General features: G+C 44.6%; 6 protein-coding genes across 6 annotated transcripts; 3 read left to right on the forward strand and 3 right to left on the reverse strand.

Moving 5' to 3' along the window:
* Nucleotides 1-252: 252 nt before the first annotated feature.
* Nucleotides 253-1226, forward strand: TRUGW13939_07855 (uncharacterized protein; the record flags this gene model as incomplete). Its single annotated transcript, XM_035490992.1, has 3 exons — nucleotides 253-291; nucleotides 376-1134; nucleotides 1188-1226. 3 exons carry the CDS (start codon nucleotides 253-255, stop codon nucleotides 1224-1226), a joined length of 837 nt encoding a protein of 278 aa, XP_035346885.1.
* A 330-nt stretch (nucleotides 1227-1556) lies between these two features.
* Nucleotides 1557-2698, reverse strand: TRUGW13939_07856 (uncharacterized protein; the record flags this gene model as incomplete). Its single annotated transcript, XM_035490993.1, has 5 exons — nucleotides 1557-1764; nucleotides 1834-1930; nucleotides 1985-2324; nucleotides 2389-2597; nucleotides 2659-2698. 5 exons carry the CDS (start codon nucleotides 2696-2698, stop codon nucleotides 1557-1559), a joined length of 894 nt encoding a protein of 297 aa, XP_035346886.1.
* A 244-nt stretch (nucleotides 2699-2942) lies between these two features.
* TRUGW13939_07857 (uncharacterized protein) lies at nucleotides 2943-3427 on the forward strand (the record flags this gene model as incomplete). Its single annotated transcript, XM_035490994.1, has 3 exons — nucleotides 2943-3081; nucleotides 3138-3187; nucleotides 3242-3427. The coding sequence occupies 3 exons, from the start codon at nucleotides 2943-2945 to the stop codon at nucleotides 3425-3427; spliced, it is 375 nt and encodes a 124-aa protein (XP_035346887.1).
* A 199-nt stretch (nucleotides 3428-3626) lies between these two features.
* Nucleotides 3627-4861, forward strand: TRUGW13939_07858 (uncharacterized protein; the record flags this gene model as incomplete). Its single annotated transcript, XM_035490995.1, has 6 exons — nucleotides 3627-3856; nucleotides 3914-3953; nucleotides 4018-4142; nucleotides 4188-4383; nucleotides 4446-4758; nucleotides 4824-4861. The coding sequence occupies 6 exons, from the start codon at nucleotides 3627-3629 to the stop codon at nucleotides 4859-4861; spliced, it is 942 nt and encodes a 313-aa protein (XP_035346888.1).
* A 5386-nt stretch (nucleotides 4862-10247) lies between these two features.
* TRUGW13939_07859 (uncharacterized protein) lies at nucleotides 10248-10836 on the reverse strand (the record flags this gene model as incomplete). Its single annotated transcript, XM_035490996.1, has 3 exons — nucleotides 10248-10328; nucleotides 10430-10557; nucleotides 10674-10836. The coding sequence occupies 3 exons, from the start codon at nucleotides 10834-10836 to the stop codon at nucleotides 10248-10250; spliced, it is 372 nt and encodes a 123-aa protein (XP_035346889.1).
* Nucleotides 10837-12715: 1879 nt separating this feature from the next.
* TRUGW13939_07860 (uncharacterized protein) lies at nucleotides 12716-14518 on the reverse strand (the record flags this gene model as incomplete). Its single annotated transcript, XM_035490997.1, has 4 exons — nucleotides 12716-13099; nucleotides 13163-13474; nucleotides 13528-13929; nucleotides 13982-14518. The coding sequence occupies 4 exons, from the start codon at nucleotides 14516-14518 to the stop codon at nucleotides 12716-12718; spliced, it is 1635 nt and encodes a 544-aa protein (XP_035346890.1).
* Nucleotides 14519-18940: the final 4422 nt, after the last annotated feature.

Below are 18940 nucleotides of genomic sequence, written 5' to 3' on the forward strand. Positions count from 1 at the left end.
CAATCAGATAAACCAGTTCCGATCATCGGCATCGGTGATGCTTGCCCGATCAGGCCGGAGTGGAGCATATCCACGCAAGCTGCTGCTGCGACTATATCCGACAAACACAACTAATCGAGCAGGACGCGCCGACGTCGATGGAGGGGTCTTTTGTATATATTTCGAGAGAGGCCTTGCAGAAATGTTGTCTTCAATTTCCTCTCTACTATTCATTCCCAAATAAACCGCCATCGACATTTTGAAACATCGACCATGCCCAAACCAACGGTTCCCTTTGTAGGCTCTTACGATGTATGTACTACTGCCAATCTTTCTCTCTCTCTCTCTCTTTTTCTTCTAAAAATCAATACCACAAATTCTAATCTCAATGCATAGGACCTGCGAGAGCTCCATCTCCTCCACCACATCTTCTCCCTCCCACAACTCGACTCCATCCGCAACAACCCCAAAGCCGTGCTGGCCGCGATTGACGACTTTGTGCAAGTGACCGAGAAGCGCCTGATGACCATCGGCCCCAACAAGGGCGCCTTCATCGGCCAGTTAATCCACGACCACAAGCCCTCGACGGTGATTGAACTCGGTGGCTTTGTGGGCTACTCTGCCATCTTGTTTGGCGATGCGCTGCGCGCAGCCGGCGGGAAACGCTATCTCAGCCTGGAGATTAACCCGGTCAATGCGGCCATTGCGAATCAGCTGGTTGAGTTGGCTGGGTTGCGGGATATTGTGACTGTGCTTGTGGCGCCGAGTCACAAGAGTATTGCGCGGCTGGTGAAAGAGAATGAGATTGATAGTATTGAGTTTCTGTTTGTCGATCACTGGAAGGATCGCTATGTGTACGACCTGTGGCTGATTGAGAGTCTCGGACTGTTGAAGCCGGGTGTCTCGGTGATTGCGGCCGATAACTGCATTGTTCCGGGGGCGCCAGATTATCTCGCGTGGGTGAGGGCATCACCAGCTGAAAAAGCAGTGCAGTTGAAGGAACACCAGTTCCCGGAAAGTGTACTGCAAGGTGCCGACTTGACCAAGGCTATCAAGTCCGGAGCGGAGAATGTAGAGTTGGAGAATGTTCCTGGGGATCCAAGTTATCTTTATGAGACCAGTCTTACCAAGTTTGACATGGGCTCTGGACGGACTGTAAGTGCTTTCTATATACATTTCTGATATATCGCTCTACTAACATTTTACAGGATGGCGTCGAAGTCAGTAAGGTGGTTGGGAAAGAATGATTGCATAAGATATCAATTGACGATGGAGAATTTATTTGTACTGCAGGCTTATCTTGAAATTTACGAGTTTTCTAACACTTTTGAAGTAAAATCACAATTAGAACAAGCGAGAATTTGAAGGTTCATAGAGAATAATATATAAAGGTTATATATAGAAAGACGAAATTCTAACTGTAGCTGTCGCAATATGCTAACTCGGATAATCCGACATATACAGTGGGGGTCCTGTCCGGGTAAATGTTTAAGCATATTAGCATCCCACCTCGACCCCCACACCCCACCAATCTAGAGTAATACATACGGCCTTAATTTCTCCGGATATACGGCGGCCTATTGCTCGTTCTCAAACCGAGTCACCAGCGTTCCAACATGGGGGTCCAGCGTGACGCGGAATTCTTCACCAGCCTTGAGGAATTGTGGAGGCTTCTTTGCGGCGCCAACGCCTGGCGGAGTACCTGTGAGAATGACGGTGCCGGGTAGTAGGGTTGTGCCTTGTGAGAGGAAGCTGACAAGTTGCGATACGCTGAAGATCATGTCTCTGTGAGGGTTTGAATTAGCTTTAGGTTCGTGATGTAGAATACGTACCATGGAACAAAGACAAACTTACGTGAGAGGACAATCTTGGACGACGGTGCCGTTTCTGGCTCCAGTAATCCGGAGTTTGGCTGCATCGGGGACGAGGGACGACGACGCGACGACAGGGCCTAGCGATGGAACAATTAGAACACATGTTACTAGAAGAAAACAGAAAAACAAACCTAGCGGGCATGCACTGTCGAATCCTTTGGAAAAACACCACTGGCTTTGGTTTGTCTGTGACGTTCGGCTGGAGACGTCGTTGGCGGCCGTGTATCCAAGCACATAGTTGAGAGCATCAGCCTCGGAGACATCCTTTGCGGTCTTGCCGATAATAATCGCTAATTCTGATTCGTAGTCTCCGGTGTTGTCCTTTTGCGTAATTTTGGGCAGGATTGACGGTGCTGGCCAGGGATCCGCGAGAGAAGTGGCTGGTTTGAGGAAGACTGTAGGGAGTTCTGGAATGGCGAGTCCCATCTCTGCTGCGTGGGAGGTGTACTGTTTGTTTATTTTCAGATCAGCCTGCAGAAATATTTGCAGAGGAGGAGTTTATTACATTCAAGCCAATGCATCTGATCGTTCCGACTTCGCTTTGCGCCAACGGCGAAAGAACTGTTTTGATGCTTTCGACGTTTCCAGTTTTCTCGCCCGGGGCCAGAATAGACGATCCTGAGAACCGGTTTACTTGGACATCTTTGCCCTCGTAGAGAGCTAGCCCGACATCAACCTTCGGGTCGACTGGTTCTCCAACAAAGACTTTGGAGGCATCGGACTTGGGCACGAAGCGAACGATACCTGGATGAGTAGATTAGTAGTGGGCCACGTAAAAGAGAACATTTCAATGTTTCAAACTCACGAGAAAATGACGACGCCATTGTAGCTAAATTGCGCAACATGGAAACAAAAGTGACAGTTATGCTTTTTTGGGGGGAAGAGGAAAGTTGTAAATAGTTATCTATTGTAAGAAACCGTCAACGGAGACAAGACCGGCGGAACGGAGGGGCGGCAAAAGTCTTATCCCCAGGCCCAGTGTGGGGAACCGGCAGCTGGCAAACCGCTATATATATCTCTGGCAGTAACTACTAGTAGAAAAATTACTGCAGAAAACAACATTCAATACTTCCCCTGTACTCATTCGTCATGTCAGAAACACAGCCAAAAGGCCCTTTCCGGCTCGTCACCGTCAACACTGCGCCTGAGAGAGCCAAGAGACTGATTGGCCGCCTGGTCGAGGCGCTCAAGGATCGCTATACGATTCTCTACGTGGCCAACTGCGAAAGTGTGTTTCACTGTCTTTTTTTTTTTCAATGCTGTTTATTAACGTGTTACCCACAGAGATCGAAGAGGTTGAGCCCAAGGTCAAAGAACATCAACCCGACGTGCTGGTAGCGTCTTCCCCGAACACCTAATGTTGTCTGGTCTGTCTAACACCAAACCAGTTCTGCGCCTCCATGTGGACGGCTGAAGAAGCAGAGGGAATTATTGCTACAGCAAAGAGACTCCGTCCCGGTATCAAAACACACGCCATCCCTCACGGCCTGCAAGTTGAGCGGGGTCCGGATGCTATTGTCGAGTATTTGGTGGAAAATGTGCCCAAGTTGTTGGATGAGCCTGTCGAGCAATAATAAGGGCTAGAAGGGAACTTTTTAGTCGTCAATGATTTTATTGAGTACACCTAGTTAGATACAGATTTATTGCATTCTTTATTTAAACCAGAAAAACAAGAAGAAATAAGATATAAATCCTTATCATCACGTGCCTCCCTTATCGGGGCCTGGATTCTTTTCCGCGATAAACAACCAAGTCTCATCAACCCAACCAACTATGAGTCATTCAAGACGCAAAATGATCTTGTCGATGCCGCTCAGAAGCACAACGCGGCAATGCTGGAGCAGTCAGAGAAGACTCTTCTCTGCATCTGCTTCGCTTCCTGTGGAGTTGTCCTACCAACTAATTGAGCCCCCGTCGGCCCAAGACACGAAGCGCAATGGGCAACCAATAGTTTTTATGCATGGATTGTTTGGCTCGAAAAGGAATAATCGAAGCATAAGCAAGTACGTTTTTTCTTGGCTGACATACACCTGTAAGAGAAGTAACTCACGCTTGAACAGAGCTCTGGCACGCGACTTGAACCGTAACATCTACATCGTCGTAAGTATTTATTTTCTGGAAGCACTCGTGTAAAACGGAGAGCTTGTGGTTAACGTGTGATTAGGACCTTCGAAATCACGGGGACACAGGCCATTCCCCAGGGCACACGTATACCCATATTGCAGATGATGTTGCACAATTCATCAAACAGCATCGCCTAGGGAAGACTGTTCTAATTGGCCATTCCATGTATGTCCATCATCACGCATGAGGGTTATCTTCTAACTATACTAGGGGTGCCAAAACTGCCATGACCCTGGCACTGCAATCTCCGGAAACAATCACAGGCTTGATTCCTGTTGACAACGCCCCGGTCAATGCTGGATTAGGTTCCTCTTTCTTTGAATACGTCAAGGGTATGAGAGAAATCGAAGCTGCGCGTGTGGCCAAAACTAGCGAGGCTGATAAGATCTTGACCAAATATGAGCCTGTAACTATTGACCAGGAAAAAAAAAAAACCGAAACAGCCAGCTTTACTAACTTTTATGATAGTCCCTCCCAATCCGCCAATTTCTTTTGACAAACCTCATCCGTGACCCTGACAATGATAACAAAACAATGAAATTCCGAGTGCCCCTAGACACTCTGGGGTCTGCTCTTGACCACATGGCCGATTTCCCTTTTAGCCAGAGCGACCCGGGGGCCACGTACAACGGGCCAACGCTGTTTGTTCGCGGTCTGCAGAGTACATATGTCGGCGAGAAGACTATTCATGCTATCAGAAAGTTTTTCCCAAACGCCCAAATCGCCGATATTGAAGCAGGGCACTGGGTTATTTCAGAGAAGCCTGAAGAGTTCAGACAAGGTCCGTTTCTATCTTCTTTTTTCTTTGAAAAAAGTGTATGTAGCTAACGAGGGATACTCATTTAGCGGTGCTCAAATTCTTCAGGGAAAACACGATTGAATAGATGCTGTAGATCTTTGGACAAAGGGACCATTTTATAAATATTGTGTAATATATTGCATCCGGTAATTTGAGAGCACCTTGCCAATTGGCATTGATTGGCGGCCTGCATTGATAGAACTTCAAACGTGATAAACAAATCGACGATAACTCTATGTATGCGTCTGGATCAACTTGCGAAATGCAGTTTAGTAGACTCTAAAAACGCGAAAGCACAGGAGTATTACATGTAGGTTATGAGAGGTCTATCTATATTCTCCACCCGCCACCCCACCAGTTAACTGGCTTGGATTCCCCAATTTAGATTGGTGTGGCTGTTTACATATGTACTGCCCTATACCTCACCACCGCTCGCTATCCTCACCTCATGTCCTCCACATCTACACAATGTCCTTATCCCATCAATCACTCTCAATCACCTATCTGAATACCCAGTCATTAGCTTTTAGAGCAACCATAGATACATAAGAATCGACAACTTTATGTGAGATAGTAATCGGTAGCAACCTAGCATACTAAAAGCTAGAAAAGAGAATAGATCAGCAGTATTAAAAATAGTAAAAGAAGTAGTTAATACAGATTTGAATATACCTAGTCCTAAAAATATAGCACAAACACTATACTCAATCTCTAAATATTATTGGACCTATCCTAGCACCAAGATCAATAATCTAAACAATTATTAGACAACAAAACGTTATATTATATAAATTATAAGGAATATCCGCCTACTATATCAAAGGATAAAGATCCCTCAGTTAGCTTTATAATACCGCGAAAGATGAACAAAAGGAATTAAGGAGGTTGAGCAAAAAGAAAGTGGGTAATTCGGCATAAACGAAACCCTCGTAAAATAGTTGCGTCTTGCATTTGATCCTATGATTATATCAGTTGGTCTCACAGTGGATCAGTATTTACGGTATGCAGGAGTGAATTGGCGTTTAAGAGAGGGGGTTGATCAAATTGCTTCTATGACGCCATGTATGACTTTTAGGGCACGGTTCGGAACTCAATGTACCCCGATCTCATGAGTTAAGTTTTATCTGATTGAGGCGTGTCTAGACGCTTTCAGAGTTTGGTGGTATCCACGGATTTGGTATGGGTGACCCGGCAAACCAAATGCAGTTATCGGTCCCCACCATCGGTCCCAGCCAAAGGTCGACATAGCCTATCAGCTTCTAGGCTTGATTCCCACGTCGTCTAGAGATCATGTGGCGAAGTTAATCAAATCTCGTGGTTTTCTTTTGGGTTTCCTCGATAAGTCGATCTTCTCATTATAATCTCGAGTTGGCCGTAAATGCTCATCAATCACTGAGTCAACAAGGCTACCTTACTAAATCATGCCGTGGATCGTTCAACATGGTCCGGGGCAAAAGCGAGACAATCGTTATCCTCGCGGCTATTTCCTTAGCTATAACTTTGACAACTGTCGCCCTGCGGTGCTTTGTCCGTTTCTATCTAGTGAAGGCATTCGGATGGGACGATAGTACGATGATAGTGGCAGCGGTATGTCTAGAGAACGATGAATAGAGAAGCAGGAGCTAAACGTCTAGGATAGGCAATGTTCCTGGGAATGACCTTGTGCGGCATAATCGGAGCAATTTATGGGGTAGGACAGAGATCGTATTACTTCGCCACTGGACTGGGCAATCACCGAAATGCATTGCTAGTATGGCCTCTTCATCTAGTGCTCGCTAGGCTTGGAGTGATTAGGATCAAATTGACGTTTATAGTGCTCGTGGTTGGGAGAGTTCTTTTACGCCTTGACCTGCATGGCAGCAAAAATCTCCATCTTGATTAGCCTTCACCGTATCGCAATTGAGCGCCTACACAGATGGTTTATTTATGCAGCTTCGATATTAACAGTCATTATGGGATGTTTACTCACATTCTTTGTCATCCTACAATGCCGTCCAGTCTCTAATTACTGGAATCGAACGCCCACAGGCAGCTGCGCTAGTTCAATCATTATATCACGAGCTGCCTATGCCTACAGTGTGGGTGAGTTTTTAACCGACTTAACTATTGGCATCCTGCCGTGGTTTTTGATCCAGCATCTCAGAGTAAATCGAAAACAAAAGATCTGTCTTGCAGTCGTTTTGGGGATTGGTTGCAGGTCCGTTAGTCTCACATATGCCTTCAACATCTTCACTAACTGTTACATGGAGTGCGAGTATTGTGGTGATCGTTCGAATTCCTTATTTCGCTCTATGGTCGGGAGAAGACATTTTATGTGGGTATTGCCACTCCTGGAATACGACAACACAATTAATTCCTTTTGCCTATCAAGACTCAACTGCCGAAATAGCGCTCTGGTCCCAGACTGAGGCCGCTCTGGGAATTGTTGCAGGTAGCGTGGTAACGCTGAGGCCATTATTACGAATCATATGGGGTCAATCGTCCATGTCAAGATACTCAGAAGAACCCTACAGGGCACACATCCACCCCACTAACTCTAGACCAGTAAAAAATGAAGATTACCACTCTTTCCTGAAACAACAGACTCGGAATCACGATGACAATTCTCAAACAGAGCGGCAGATGGTTTCATTGCCACCCAACTTGGGCTCTTAGTCCGTTAGCGAAAATTTGAATTTAATAGAGCGAGGATGGACAGGTTTCCGGTGGAGTCCTAATCCAACGAATACCTACGGAGTGGGGATGGTATGGTAAGAGCACTCGCATGTTGCTCTCTATTCAGTATTTCTAGCTGGCGCGGCACTTTATCAGGTCTCCTTTGCCTGTCTATCTTAGCTAAAGAAGATTATTTATGAACAGCTAATCTACCATTATTATACCTAACCTAACTGCTATTTGGTGAGAATACATAAACATGAAGGGAGTGAGAATGTCCGATTGGTGTTGGTATATTAGCAAGACAACGTCCAAAGCTGCAAGGAACATATCAGGCATCTATTCGCTGAACCGTCACATTATTGTTCTTGTTACTTTCTGAGAGACAAGTAAAGGCTTGATAATGTGATATAACATGCCTATGACGGGTTTTTCTATCATACACGGAACCTGCTGCAGTTTTCCATATGGATATTTTTGTTTATGAAATATCAAACTTTTGCGAAAATTTTTGGAAAAGCATTATTATTGGATAAGTTCTCCATACCAAGGCGGATACAGAGCATTAATCTTCTAGCATCCTGATGGCTGTTCAGGTTTCTTGTCTGTGTCGAGGATTCTGGGCATCGACTGATACGTAGGAAAGCGGATTGTTTCCCTTCGCTGATAGTTTTCTTGTTCTATGGTTGCCGGATTCTGCTTTAGGTGTTTGTTGCCCTGGCCCAAATCCCAATATTGCTTTTCAGAAAACCGCCCCTGGCTCTCAGAGGTTACTATTGTAGAGTTCTGGCGAAATAACTCTAGTTTCAGGTAATAGTCGGCAAGCAATGGTGGTATCCGGGGCTTGGAGATGGAGGTGTCAGTTCGGCTCACATACCAAGGGTGTGGGATAATTTCTGGACGTATTTGCGGTGTCATTGTCTATTAGATCGTGAAGATGAAGGCAATGTTGACTTGACTGAAGGATGAAGTGGTGTTCGGAGGTCATTAGGATAGGGTGATAATGTCTTAGTGTTCACAAGGCTAGAGGAGGATAACCTAGGACGGTCCGAGATAATTTCAGAATACATTGACAGAGAGACCAGCCTTGCGCAAAAATATTTCCTTTCCGTCTGAACTTTAACCCAGGCTGAGGCCACTCAGATAGCTTCGTCAGTTGCCGTTGGAAACTTTCTAATTCACGGTGGGGCCCGTTAATCGTCGCTATAGGGAACAAAGCTGAATTTGCATGTCTAAATGATAGACGAAAGTCACCGTGTATCAGCTATACAGCCGCTATATCGATTGTTCCCCATTCGTTAGTACTAGCGCTGGAAGGATAAAGTTTTTGCGGACTGCGCACTGGCAATGAGCTGCAATAACCACTGAAATTGTGTCTTTTTCTTGGTCTCGAGGCACCCTGTCTGTGCAAAGTCAATGCAACAAACTATAAACTCGCTCTATCCCCTTCGCTGTGTCACTTGTAAGATTTAGCATCATGAACGCACTTGTACATTTGTGCGCTCTGCATGATTGATTTTACCTCACCACGCTCAGGCAACCCACTATTTGAGGGATGCTACAGATATCTGACCAAAAATCAGATGAGAAAATAATGTTAAACGCGCGAAATGCGCCAAATGCGCAAAATTTTGCAAGTGGCACAGCAAGGGAACAGTCTCGGCATCTCTTAGATAACAGGCTGTCAGACTTTATTACCACCATACCAAAAAAGCTCCCTCAGTGGGGATATTGTCGGTGGTAGTCATATCCGGTTTGACACAGGCTTTGTGTCCCTACCAGGACTTAGCTCATTTACGAAAAATTCCGGGTTAGACCAATCATAATAATAATACGGAACTCACCCGGTGCGAAAATCACGGATTCGCGGTTACGTTCCGAGACCGCTGTAGTGATTTTCTTTTATGGCCGAGTACTGTGTTCCATCAGCCCTCACTTAAACGAGTTCATATAGGTATTGCCTGCTTATTGGAATATACAAAGTATCATACTTTACCAAATTGATTCCAGTGTCGTAAAAAAAAGATATTGAAATTCGACAAGCTAAATTGCCGTTAAAGTCTGTAAGTGATGATCACCTTAAAAACCCTAGAACAAAGCCAATCTTATAGCTGTATATAGCTCATAACATCTATAAACTATTGAACACTATTTACGAAAGGTATTATAAACAATACGAAATATCCACATTTCGAGGGCTGTGTCTGGAAAAGCTCCTAAAAAGCACAGATACTACGTAAGCACTACATGGGTCTTCAGAGGGACAGAGTGGGGACATTAAAATACATCTTCGTTGACATCGGTAGAAAACTCCTTTCTAGAACGTTGAACCTACGATCAGATCAGACAGTGAGCTGAGAGACGTCTATAGGGTAGCCTCAGGAGCGGGCCGTTAAATTGGAAGTCATGTTGTTCCGCGGCGCAACCTGTTCTTGGGGTGTGTCTCTTGATTGGTTATTTGAGTTTGAGACGATATGATTACATCGGCGACCTCCTTGGGCTAATCTGGTGATTGTGGATCATTGTCGGAAAAAGGCTTAGGCGCAGGATACTGTAAAATGAAACCAATTCACGTACCGGCTACAGTATGACACAAGGCAATATCTATATGATGAATTTCTATAGATTTCCCACTAAGGACCAAATAATCAAAATATGTACTCATTCTTCTAAACGACAAAATAAACGAGAGAATAACAAGGTTGAATTACAAGACTCCTGGTACGTCCAGGTGAAAAGATCCTGATGTGATGATAAGCACAAGGATATTTAAGGTGTAGCACATCTATCGGCTGCAATCATGTATTCTCATGTATCTACTGGGAAGGCAGGGTCTGGTTAAGGAGCTTCTCAATTTCCACCACGCCTTCCTGGAGACAGGTCACACAGGCATTGCTCTACATGTAGAGTAATCAGCATAAAATTCTCATTAATTTATCAGTGCGCATGTGGGAAGGAGTTCAAGACAGAGTAGAAGTACGATTGAGCAAGTACTTACACCATTAGACGACGCAAAGGCTTCCAAAACGGCAGATACACAACTCAAGTCGTCTCCAATATCCTCGCCGGAACCGCTGATGGCAGTGGCACAAGGTTCGATGATAGATTCGACAATCTCGATGCATCCTGGCAATCGAAGTGGGCAGTTAGCTTGTTTTGGACACATACACATATGTACTCCCTGCCAAGTATATTGGAAGTAAAATGATTTTCCTGTGAACAGATATTGGAATGAATTGTACCGGCTATATCGCAATTGCCTGCAGACATCAAGGCTTTAGAAGCCGCCACGACGTCGCTGTCGTCAATGGCCTGCTTAAAGATCTGTAGGTCATTACTGGCTGCGAGGATCGAAGCGACCATGGCCGTGGCGGTAAAGACAGCGGTGACCGGATTGAAATGCATTTGAATGGACTAGTCACACGGAAATTTTTTGGGTTGGTTTCTTGGGTAAGGAGATTCAATGAGATTGATTGAATTTTTGTTATTATAACATCGAAGTTGTGCGGAGCGATAGTCTGACAGCTTTATATATTCATGATTTCAAAAGCCTGATTTTTGCAAAAGGAATTAATTGCCTTTGAAATTTCATTAAACATGGAATGGAGCCTATTGGATTCCTGACCGGGTCATCAATATTTATCGCCCCAAACTGGAGAATCTTGTGTCGACGACCTTGATCATGTCTATCTATTATGCCACTGGCGTGAATTTAGCCGCCAAAGAGCTTTGTTGAAATTAGTGATCATAGATGGACGAATGTCTTAAAATATGATGAATCCTTCTTAGAGTAATGCTTTAGTCTTCTGTTGCTCGCTGTCAAGGATCAAAAAAAAAGTTCTGAATACCATCACTGCTTATCAGTGCAAGCAAGAAGTTCAGGTCCGAATGGGGTATTCCAAGCCGTTCTTTCGAAAATAAGCTTCTGATGTTGCATTTCATTACTGTACGGAACAGGAAGGTTGAAGCACCGATCCTAAAGTTTCGCGTAGGTGAAATTAGTTACATGTAACCAACCCTCTGAGTCCGATGCCCGACACCCGACATCCTATATATTTAGCTTAGCCTATGATATACAGAGGTGGGCATAAAAAGTAGTGAACCTGTGGGATGCGCTAAGGTTATTAGTTCCATTAGTGTGTTTTTGAAAAGTGCTGTCAGACTTTATTACCACTACACCAAAAAGGGCTCCCTTAGTGGGGATTTGGTAGGTGATAGTCATATCCGGTTGACAAGTGCAGACCATCAACCACGCTACGTCAGTGAGATCATGCGTACGGAGTCACACTGGAATCATATCTTATATAGACTGGTCGTTCAGGCGTTGCTCCAGTCATCCTCATCCATCCCAATATAGTGCGAGTCGGCTTAGTTGCAGTAATTCCATGTCGACCATAGCCTTCGTGTGAGTTTTATTGATACAGTCATGCTATGACATTAACATATTCCATTGTGGGCCTTTGCTTACGCAGCTGAATGTCGCGAAGGGACTAGATTTTACCACTAGACAAAAATACGAATCCGTACCAAATCCCACGTCAGATAGCTCTTCAAGACAAAAATCAGCCGGAATGCACCCGTTCCCCGCCACCCCGGAAAAGCCTTGGCTCCACTACTTGGACAAACGACGGAGTCTCTCTCCTTATCAGATCACGGCAGATCTTATTTTTTAGGCTATCTAACCTGGCCGGCCTCTCAGAGAACCGGATCTTGCCCGTCTTCACAAAATGTCCCTGAAAGGTTCCGCGGACCCGAAACGACGAGCTACAGCACGTCGTAAGGTCACCATTGGCATGCGACTCGTACAGGGAGAAGAAAATTCGCTGCGACGGAACTAAACCCATATGTGGGCCATGTGAGAGACGTTCGTATCGGATCGACCAGTGTGTCCATAATACGGAAAATGCCCGAACCGCGAGGAAGGACGAGTAAGTTTTCATGAGAATTCGTTGATTGACGAGCATAGCAAATTGAATACCTCTAACCAAAACAGATATATCCATACTCTCCATCAGCGAATCAGAGAACTGGAAGTTGCATGTGCGACAGCTGAGCACTCCATCCAGACCTCGCCAAACCCCCCCAACGTGAGCTCTTTAGCGAACTTAATAGACAAAATGGAATGCCCGTGGAGGGGGCTACTTTCCCTCTAGTTGTTCCCAGCCCAGTAACAGAAGCTTTTGAGCAGAATGCAGCACCTAAATGATATAATATAGATCTACTTTGCTTTCACTCCTGCCAATTATTGAATTAACCACATGACTAGAAAGTAAATTATACACCATTAATTCTTAGGTTCTTGCGCCGCGGTATGCTCAACTTGCTCCGCATAAAGCTTAGCCTGAGCGAGGCTAGACTCTTGGATGTCGTTACGGAACTGCTCCTCATCCACGCGCAGATTAGCAACGATCTGGCCATGCGCGCGCCAGATAGGCTTGATCTCGAACAGCCGTTCCATACTCTCGAGAGGAATACCCTTGGTCTCAGGGACGAGGAACCAGACGAAGAGGATTGAGCACATCATTAGCGAAGCAAAGAAGAAGTACACGCCGTAGCCCATGGTCGTGAACATCTGCGGGGTGAACCGCGAGACGAGGAAGTTCCACAGCCAGTTGGAGGCGGCGGCACATGCCTGGGCCAGAGAACGCATGTTCGTGTCGAACATTTCCTGCAAGTGGCGGTTAGTACCTTTGTCCTTCTATTTCGCGGGACTTGGCCGTCGCAAACTTACCGAGTTGAGAACCCACGGTGTACCGTTCCAGGTTGGGGTATAGAAGACGGTCCACAGGTAGAAGAAGAACATGGCCGCAACACCTCCACCGTCCATGCTGCTCTTGGGATTATTCTCCGGCTCAGCGATCTTGATGTATGCGCCAACAATCCACAAGCAGACGGAGCCACCAGCGGCACCGATCAGGAGCAGGTTGCGGCGACCGACACGATCAATGAGATACAGCAGCCACACGAATGTCACGACAGTCTTGACTACTCCGAAGATTCCAGTGCTCAGAAGGCTGGTGTTGGTGCCAGTCACGCCAATACTCTGCGAAATGGGGTTAGCAAGGTTGCCTGGTTTTTGGTGCTGGTATGGCCTACCTTGAAGACGGTCGGGGAATAATAGTTGATCGCATTAATGCCGGAGCCATTCTGCCAGAAGAAAAGCATGCTACCCAGGAACAGACGGTACATAACACGCTTGTTGGTGGCGGCCGCGTGGAATGGCTTCCAGAAGCCAACACCGATGGTCGAGTGCTGCTCCTCCAGGGCCTGGTCAATGGCACTGATCTCCTCAATCATATAGATATCGTCCTCGGGTAGCTGGCGGATCCAGCAAAGGTTCTTAATGGCCTCTTCACGATGACCACACGAGAATAACCAACGGGGCGACTCGCGGATAAAGATACTACCAATTAACAAAAGACCGGCAGGGATCAGCTGAACGGCGAAGGGAATCAACCACTGCTTGTGATTTGGAGCCAAGGTCTCGGAGACACCAAACTAAAACAATGGATTAACTCGGTATAATAGAATTAAGACAGTTCTGACTTACATTGATCCAGAAACCCACAAGACCACCAATCTGCCAGCCAAATTCGTAAACACCGACCAGACGACCTCGAATGGCAGGGGGTGCCAGCTCAGATATATAGATAGGGGTAATATTAGAGCCTGCGCCAACGCCTACACCAGCTAGGACTCGTCCAGCGTAGATCAGATTTAACCCACGGGAGCCATTAGCACCCAGCATAAGACCAGCACCAAGAATGAAAACTATAGCAGCCGCTATCAGACCTATACGGCGGCCCCAGAAATGGCCAATGGGGTACGCGAAGAACGCGCCGAAGAAGGCCCCAGCCTGATAGCAGGACACGATGTTGGCGCTGATCAAGTTTTTGGTAGTGGTAGACATGATGTTGAAGTGGAATTCACTCTTGAACGAGTCCAGAGCCAGCGTTGTACCGATGAAAGCACTGTCATAGCCGATCATACATGATGAACATGATGCAACGGCGGCCAGGAGGTATACCCTCCAGTTGTAGACGACCTTGGGCGTCGGCCGATCCTCGACCAACTTAAGGATAGACATGATGGCGGATCAATCCCTTCCAAGGGACAATTAATGGAGCTAAGGCGGGTATTAAGATGTAGGTAGGAGAATCTGGGGTATGGACAAGAAGAGAAGAAAGGGCTGAAGTTCGATGGGAAGGGATATGCGAGATCTAAATAGCTCCCAGACGGTCGGTTTGACTGGGGAAGAGAAATGAAACTATCCAGGGAGACGTTTTGGACGCGCGGGAAAGAGTATAACCTAAAACCAAAAAGCCGGCAAAACGATATAAATTAGGGTTAGCGAACAGTGCACAAATGTTAAAGCACGGACCAAGTTCCAAGGGCTGGGCATGAAAGATGGGATTGGTCCATTTGCGTGGAGGAATTCTGCTGGTCTGTGATATCGCGGGGTGGAACCAGACTGCACGGTAAAACAGCTGGCTTCTAATTAGCCCAGCCGGTGGAGATCCATGAGGTGGCGAAAGTGATGGCCTGGCTTGGAAAAGCAATGCTCCGGGGTCCTTCATACAGTCAGTGCGGTAGCTTTGCGCCAGGAATATTTATCAATGTCAATCGAGTATCGGCTCCTTCATTAGCCGGCAAACGTTGTAATTATCCAGGAAATTAGTGGTGAAGATGTTGTCCAGTATCTTTCTCAGTCTCACTATCACGTGAGCCAAGAAACCCTAAAACCAAGGCGTATGCAATAATAGCACTAACCTAGTCAATAACAGTCGATTGTCAAATGCCGAGCTCAGTAATACGAATTGACGGCAGATCTCTTAGCATAGGGCCAGTTTTCGTGTCGTGGACTTGTCTAATATCAACAATCGGTGCTGTGGGGTAGAAAATGGCATCGCTATATCTCACGTACTCTGTTGTATCATTTCCAGTACTTACTGCGCTAATATGTGGCCTGTACCATACAAATAAGGTTCGGTCATTAAGTAACAAATCTTTTGTTTTCTAAAAGCTACTTCTGAAATTAAGATCATTTTTTCGTCTTGAATTTAAGAACGGGTATAACAGTCACAAAAGTTCCAACAAATCAAAATATGATAATCAATTGGAATATATATTAATAGCTATCATAAGGGAAAACCTTAAATAAATTTGGGAGTGTGATGGAAACCTACCGGATCTTTGCGATGTAAGTTATGATTATTTCGAAAATATGGCTACCATGAGAATACAGCTGACATACGGACCTGTAGTGCTGCAATGCATGCCAACTTCAATGTTGTTTGGCCATGTAAGTGGTGATTGGTTTGAATATATATATAGCTACTTTAAAGGTTAACTGACACGGATGAATTGGACAGTGCAACTAAATGTTATTACGACTACATATCTAAATTGACATGCTTCTTATAAAAAATAATGTTTACTTGTATTTCGAATATAAATGAGCCGCTTATAATACTAATTAATTTCTAATCATTAAATTAGAGTTGGAAGGAAATTATGTCGATTGATTGATGGTAATTTTGGAGAGTGAAGCTGGGAGATTGAAGACTGTGTATTCCATAGTATATATTGTCTTTGAATCTCTTAAGTTTCTCTATAATAAAAAGTAAATAGAGAATTTTCTATACATGAGATACGTTTTGAGTAGAGAGCTCTTTGAGTGCGCTTTGTAAACAAATTAACATTGAACATAAGAACACCAATAAAGAGGATATTTTAGTTGATAAAGGTGCATAAACGCGCTCATAAGCCTCACCACAGACAGTCTTTTACCCAACCTGACTGCCCACAGGTTTTGTAATGCATTTCAGGTGTGAATCAATTGAGTGAGAAAACTGAATAGGAGATATCATTACCCTGACACTTCGTCATAGCTAATATACTAATAAACAATATAATACCAAACATAGGAAATTAAAAAGGAAGATACTCGATCTGTGTGTATGAGGGTCTCTTATGGTGTTATTTGGTATTGCTCTCTTGAATCACAGCCATGTCGAGAATTTCTGAATGAGGGAAGCCGTCACCGTGTCTCAATTGAATCGCATTCTACTATTTAGGGATCCTGCACTGTCAGGAGGGTCAGTGCAGATCACACCAGTGGCACTAGTGACGCTACTCCGCACTTCTCCATGCTCTCGGAAAAGCGTTAAAACAACACTAACACTAAAACGTCAGAAGTAGAAAGTTTAAATTATGATGTGAAATTGACGTTCTTGAAGTTGTAAAACTCTAAATACTGCGTAATCCTGTATCGTACTATCCAATGATAAGATGTTTATTGGACACACTATTCCAGTGAAGAAATTTTTTATAAAATTGCAAACGACATATCGAAATTATCAGAATGTCAAAATATTCCTTCAAAGCCCCTTTTGGCAGTAAGGTTTGTCCCTTTCCAAAATATGCCCAAGCCACCATAACCTGCACCTTGCCACCATTTCTTGAGACCAAAACTCCCACAATTTATTCCACACCTGTCGTAGTAGTGTTACCACATCGCGCACAATGTTATTGTATGCATTCAGAGTCATTATATCTCCATGATTATTGCCATGGGTGATAAAAATTCCTATGTGGTGGGAGTATCGACTGGGATCTTAGTAGCATCCTGGTTTATGGTCGCGCTACGGTTTTATGTTCGATTACGCATCAAATTTTCATTCGGTTTGGATGATATTCTACTTGGTGTAACCTTGGTAAATAGCTACCTCCCGACAATACCGTCCGACAGCGACTGAGACTGCTTAGATATTATTCACTACCGTGACCAGTCTGCTCATAGCTGGGGTCGCAAATGGGATGGGGAAGTCCGCAGAGTTTATTATGCTTACAGATCTACAGAAAGGGTTGAAGGTAATGTTGTACATTATTGTACGCTACGGTACTTAGCTAACATTTTATAGTATTTCTTTCTTTCTGAACTGCTATATGTGATAATCTCTTGCCTAGTTAAGGTTTCATTTACCATTACGTTACTTCGGGTTAACATTCTGCGTCAGCATGTCTACATACTTTATGTTACCATTTCTGTTGTGTGCTCTTTTTCCATCTTCTATTTTTTCTGGTCCTTATTTTCATGCTACCCGATTTCGTATTTCTGGGAACGTGTGACCGAGCCACTTTCTGGCCACTGTGCTTCTCCTTATAAACTGATCGCGGCTACGTACGTACATGGAGTGATACTCATACTTGGAGACATGATTCTTGCCGTCCTGCCTATGTTTATGATCAAGAACATGAGCATGACCAGAAAGCTTTAAATATGGGTGGTTGTCATTTTCTCTGTCGGTTCTCTGTGAGTGAACAGCGTCTCTCAAATGGTCGATCCACGCTAATGTCAACCTCAGCGCCAGTGTTGCAACCATAGTGAGAATTACATATGTTCATTTCTTATGGAAGTTGGATGACTTCCTGTATTCCAACGCCGACCTTATCATATGGTCCGTGGTGGAAGTTGGTATAAGCATGATTGCTGCAGCTACAGTAACGCTGCGCCCACTTGCTATATGTCTTCATATCATCTCCCAAGACGGAAGCACTGATTGCCATCTTCAGAACGATGGTGGCAGCCAGAGACCTTTCCCGAAAACTACCATGGACGTCGAGCGGAGAACAGTTATCCAACCGACAACAAATCGCGCACCTTTAGAAAGACATATTAGCAAACATACACGTGGCCGTACTGGAATGAGCCTGACCTCATCAACCGAGGAACTTAATCCAGAAAGAACTACAGACATGGAGTTAAAAAGCTTGAAAATGACTGAGCGAAGTTAGGATTATATATCAAGAATCTAAATTCCACTAGCATCTACAGCGTACTGGATTTATCAAAGTCATTTTCAAGTATATTCATATGTTGTTTGAACTGCCACACGTAGTCGTTCGTTGGAAAGTGGAAAATTGAATGATGTTCAAGATCAGGTCACTATACACTGCGATACTGAACATACCGTTAGCAGTGATTTCACGCAAGTCTTCTTGATATGATAATATACCATTCTAAGGGCCCCGCCCAACAGATATCTCGCTCACGAGCAACGTTGCACCGAAGTTATATCGCCCAAGAGAAGTAACAACCAAGAGATATAAGGGAAGGAGACTCTTGAATATCCCAGTGGCTGTGATGCAGGCATTGGGTCTATATATATATAAGTAGTCCATCTGTCCCTTATAATTAGAATCAAATAACTTTGACTTTAACAGAATCACATAATCCACACCCGAGTTGGCCACCCAGCCAAGTCTCCCACTTCCCTTCCAAAACGTGTTCCATACAATTCCATATAATTCAACACGTCAATATGCCTCCAATTCGCAATAGAAATAAAAAAATCCACTCTGTACGGCAAGCAGCAAAGATTTATAACGTCTCGCGTTCAACTCTTCAAGACAGATTAAAAGGCATGTCGTATCGAGCGGAAACACGCGCTAAGGGACATAAATTGACTAATTTTGAAGAGGAGTCGCTTGTTAAATGGATATTAAA

The sequence above is a fragment of the Talaromyces rugulosus genome, chromosome IV (assembly GCF_013368755.1).
Source record: "Talaromyces rugulosus chromosome IV, complete sequence".
NCBI classification, from domain to species: Eukaryota; Fungi; Ascomycota; class Eurotiomycetes; order Eurotiales; family Trichocomaceae; genus Talaromyces; species Talaromyces rugulosus.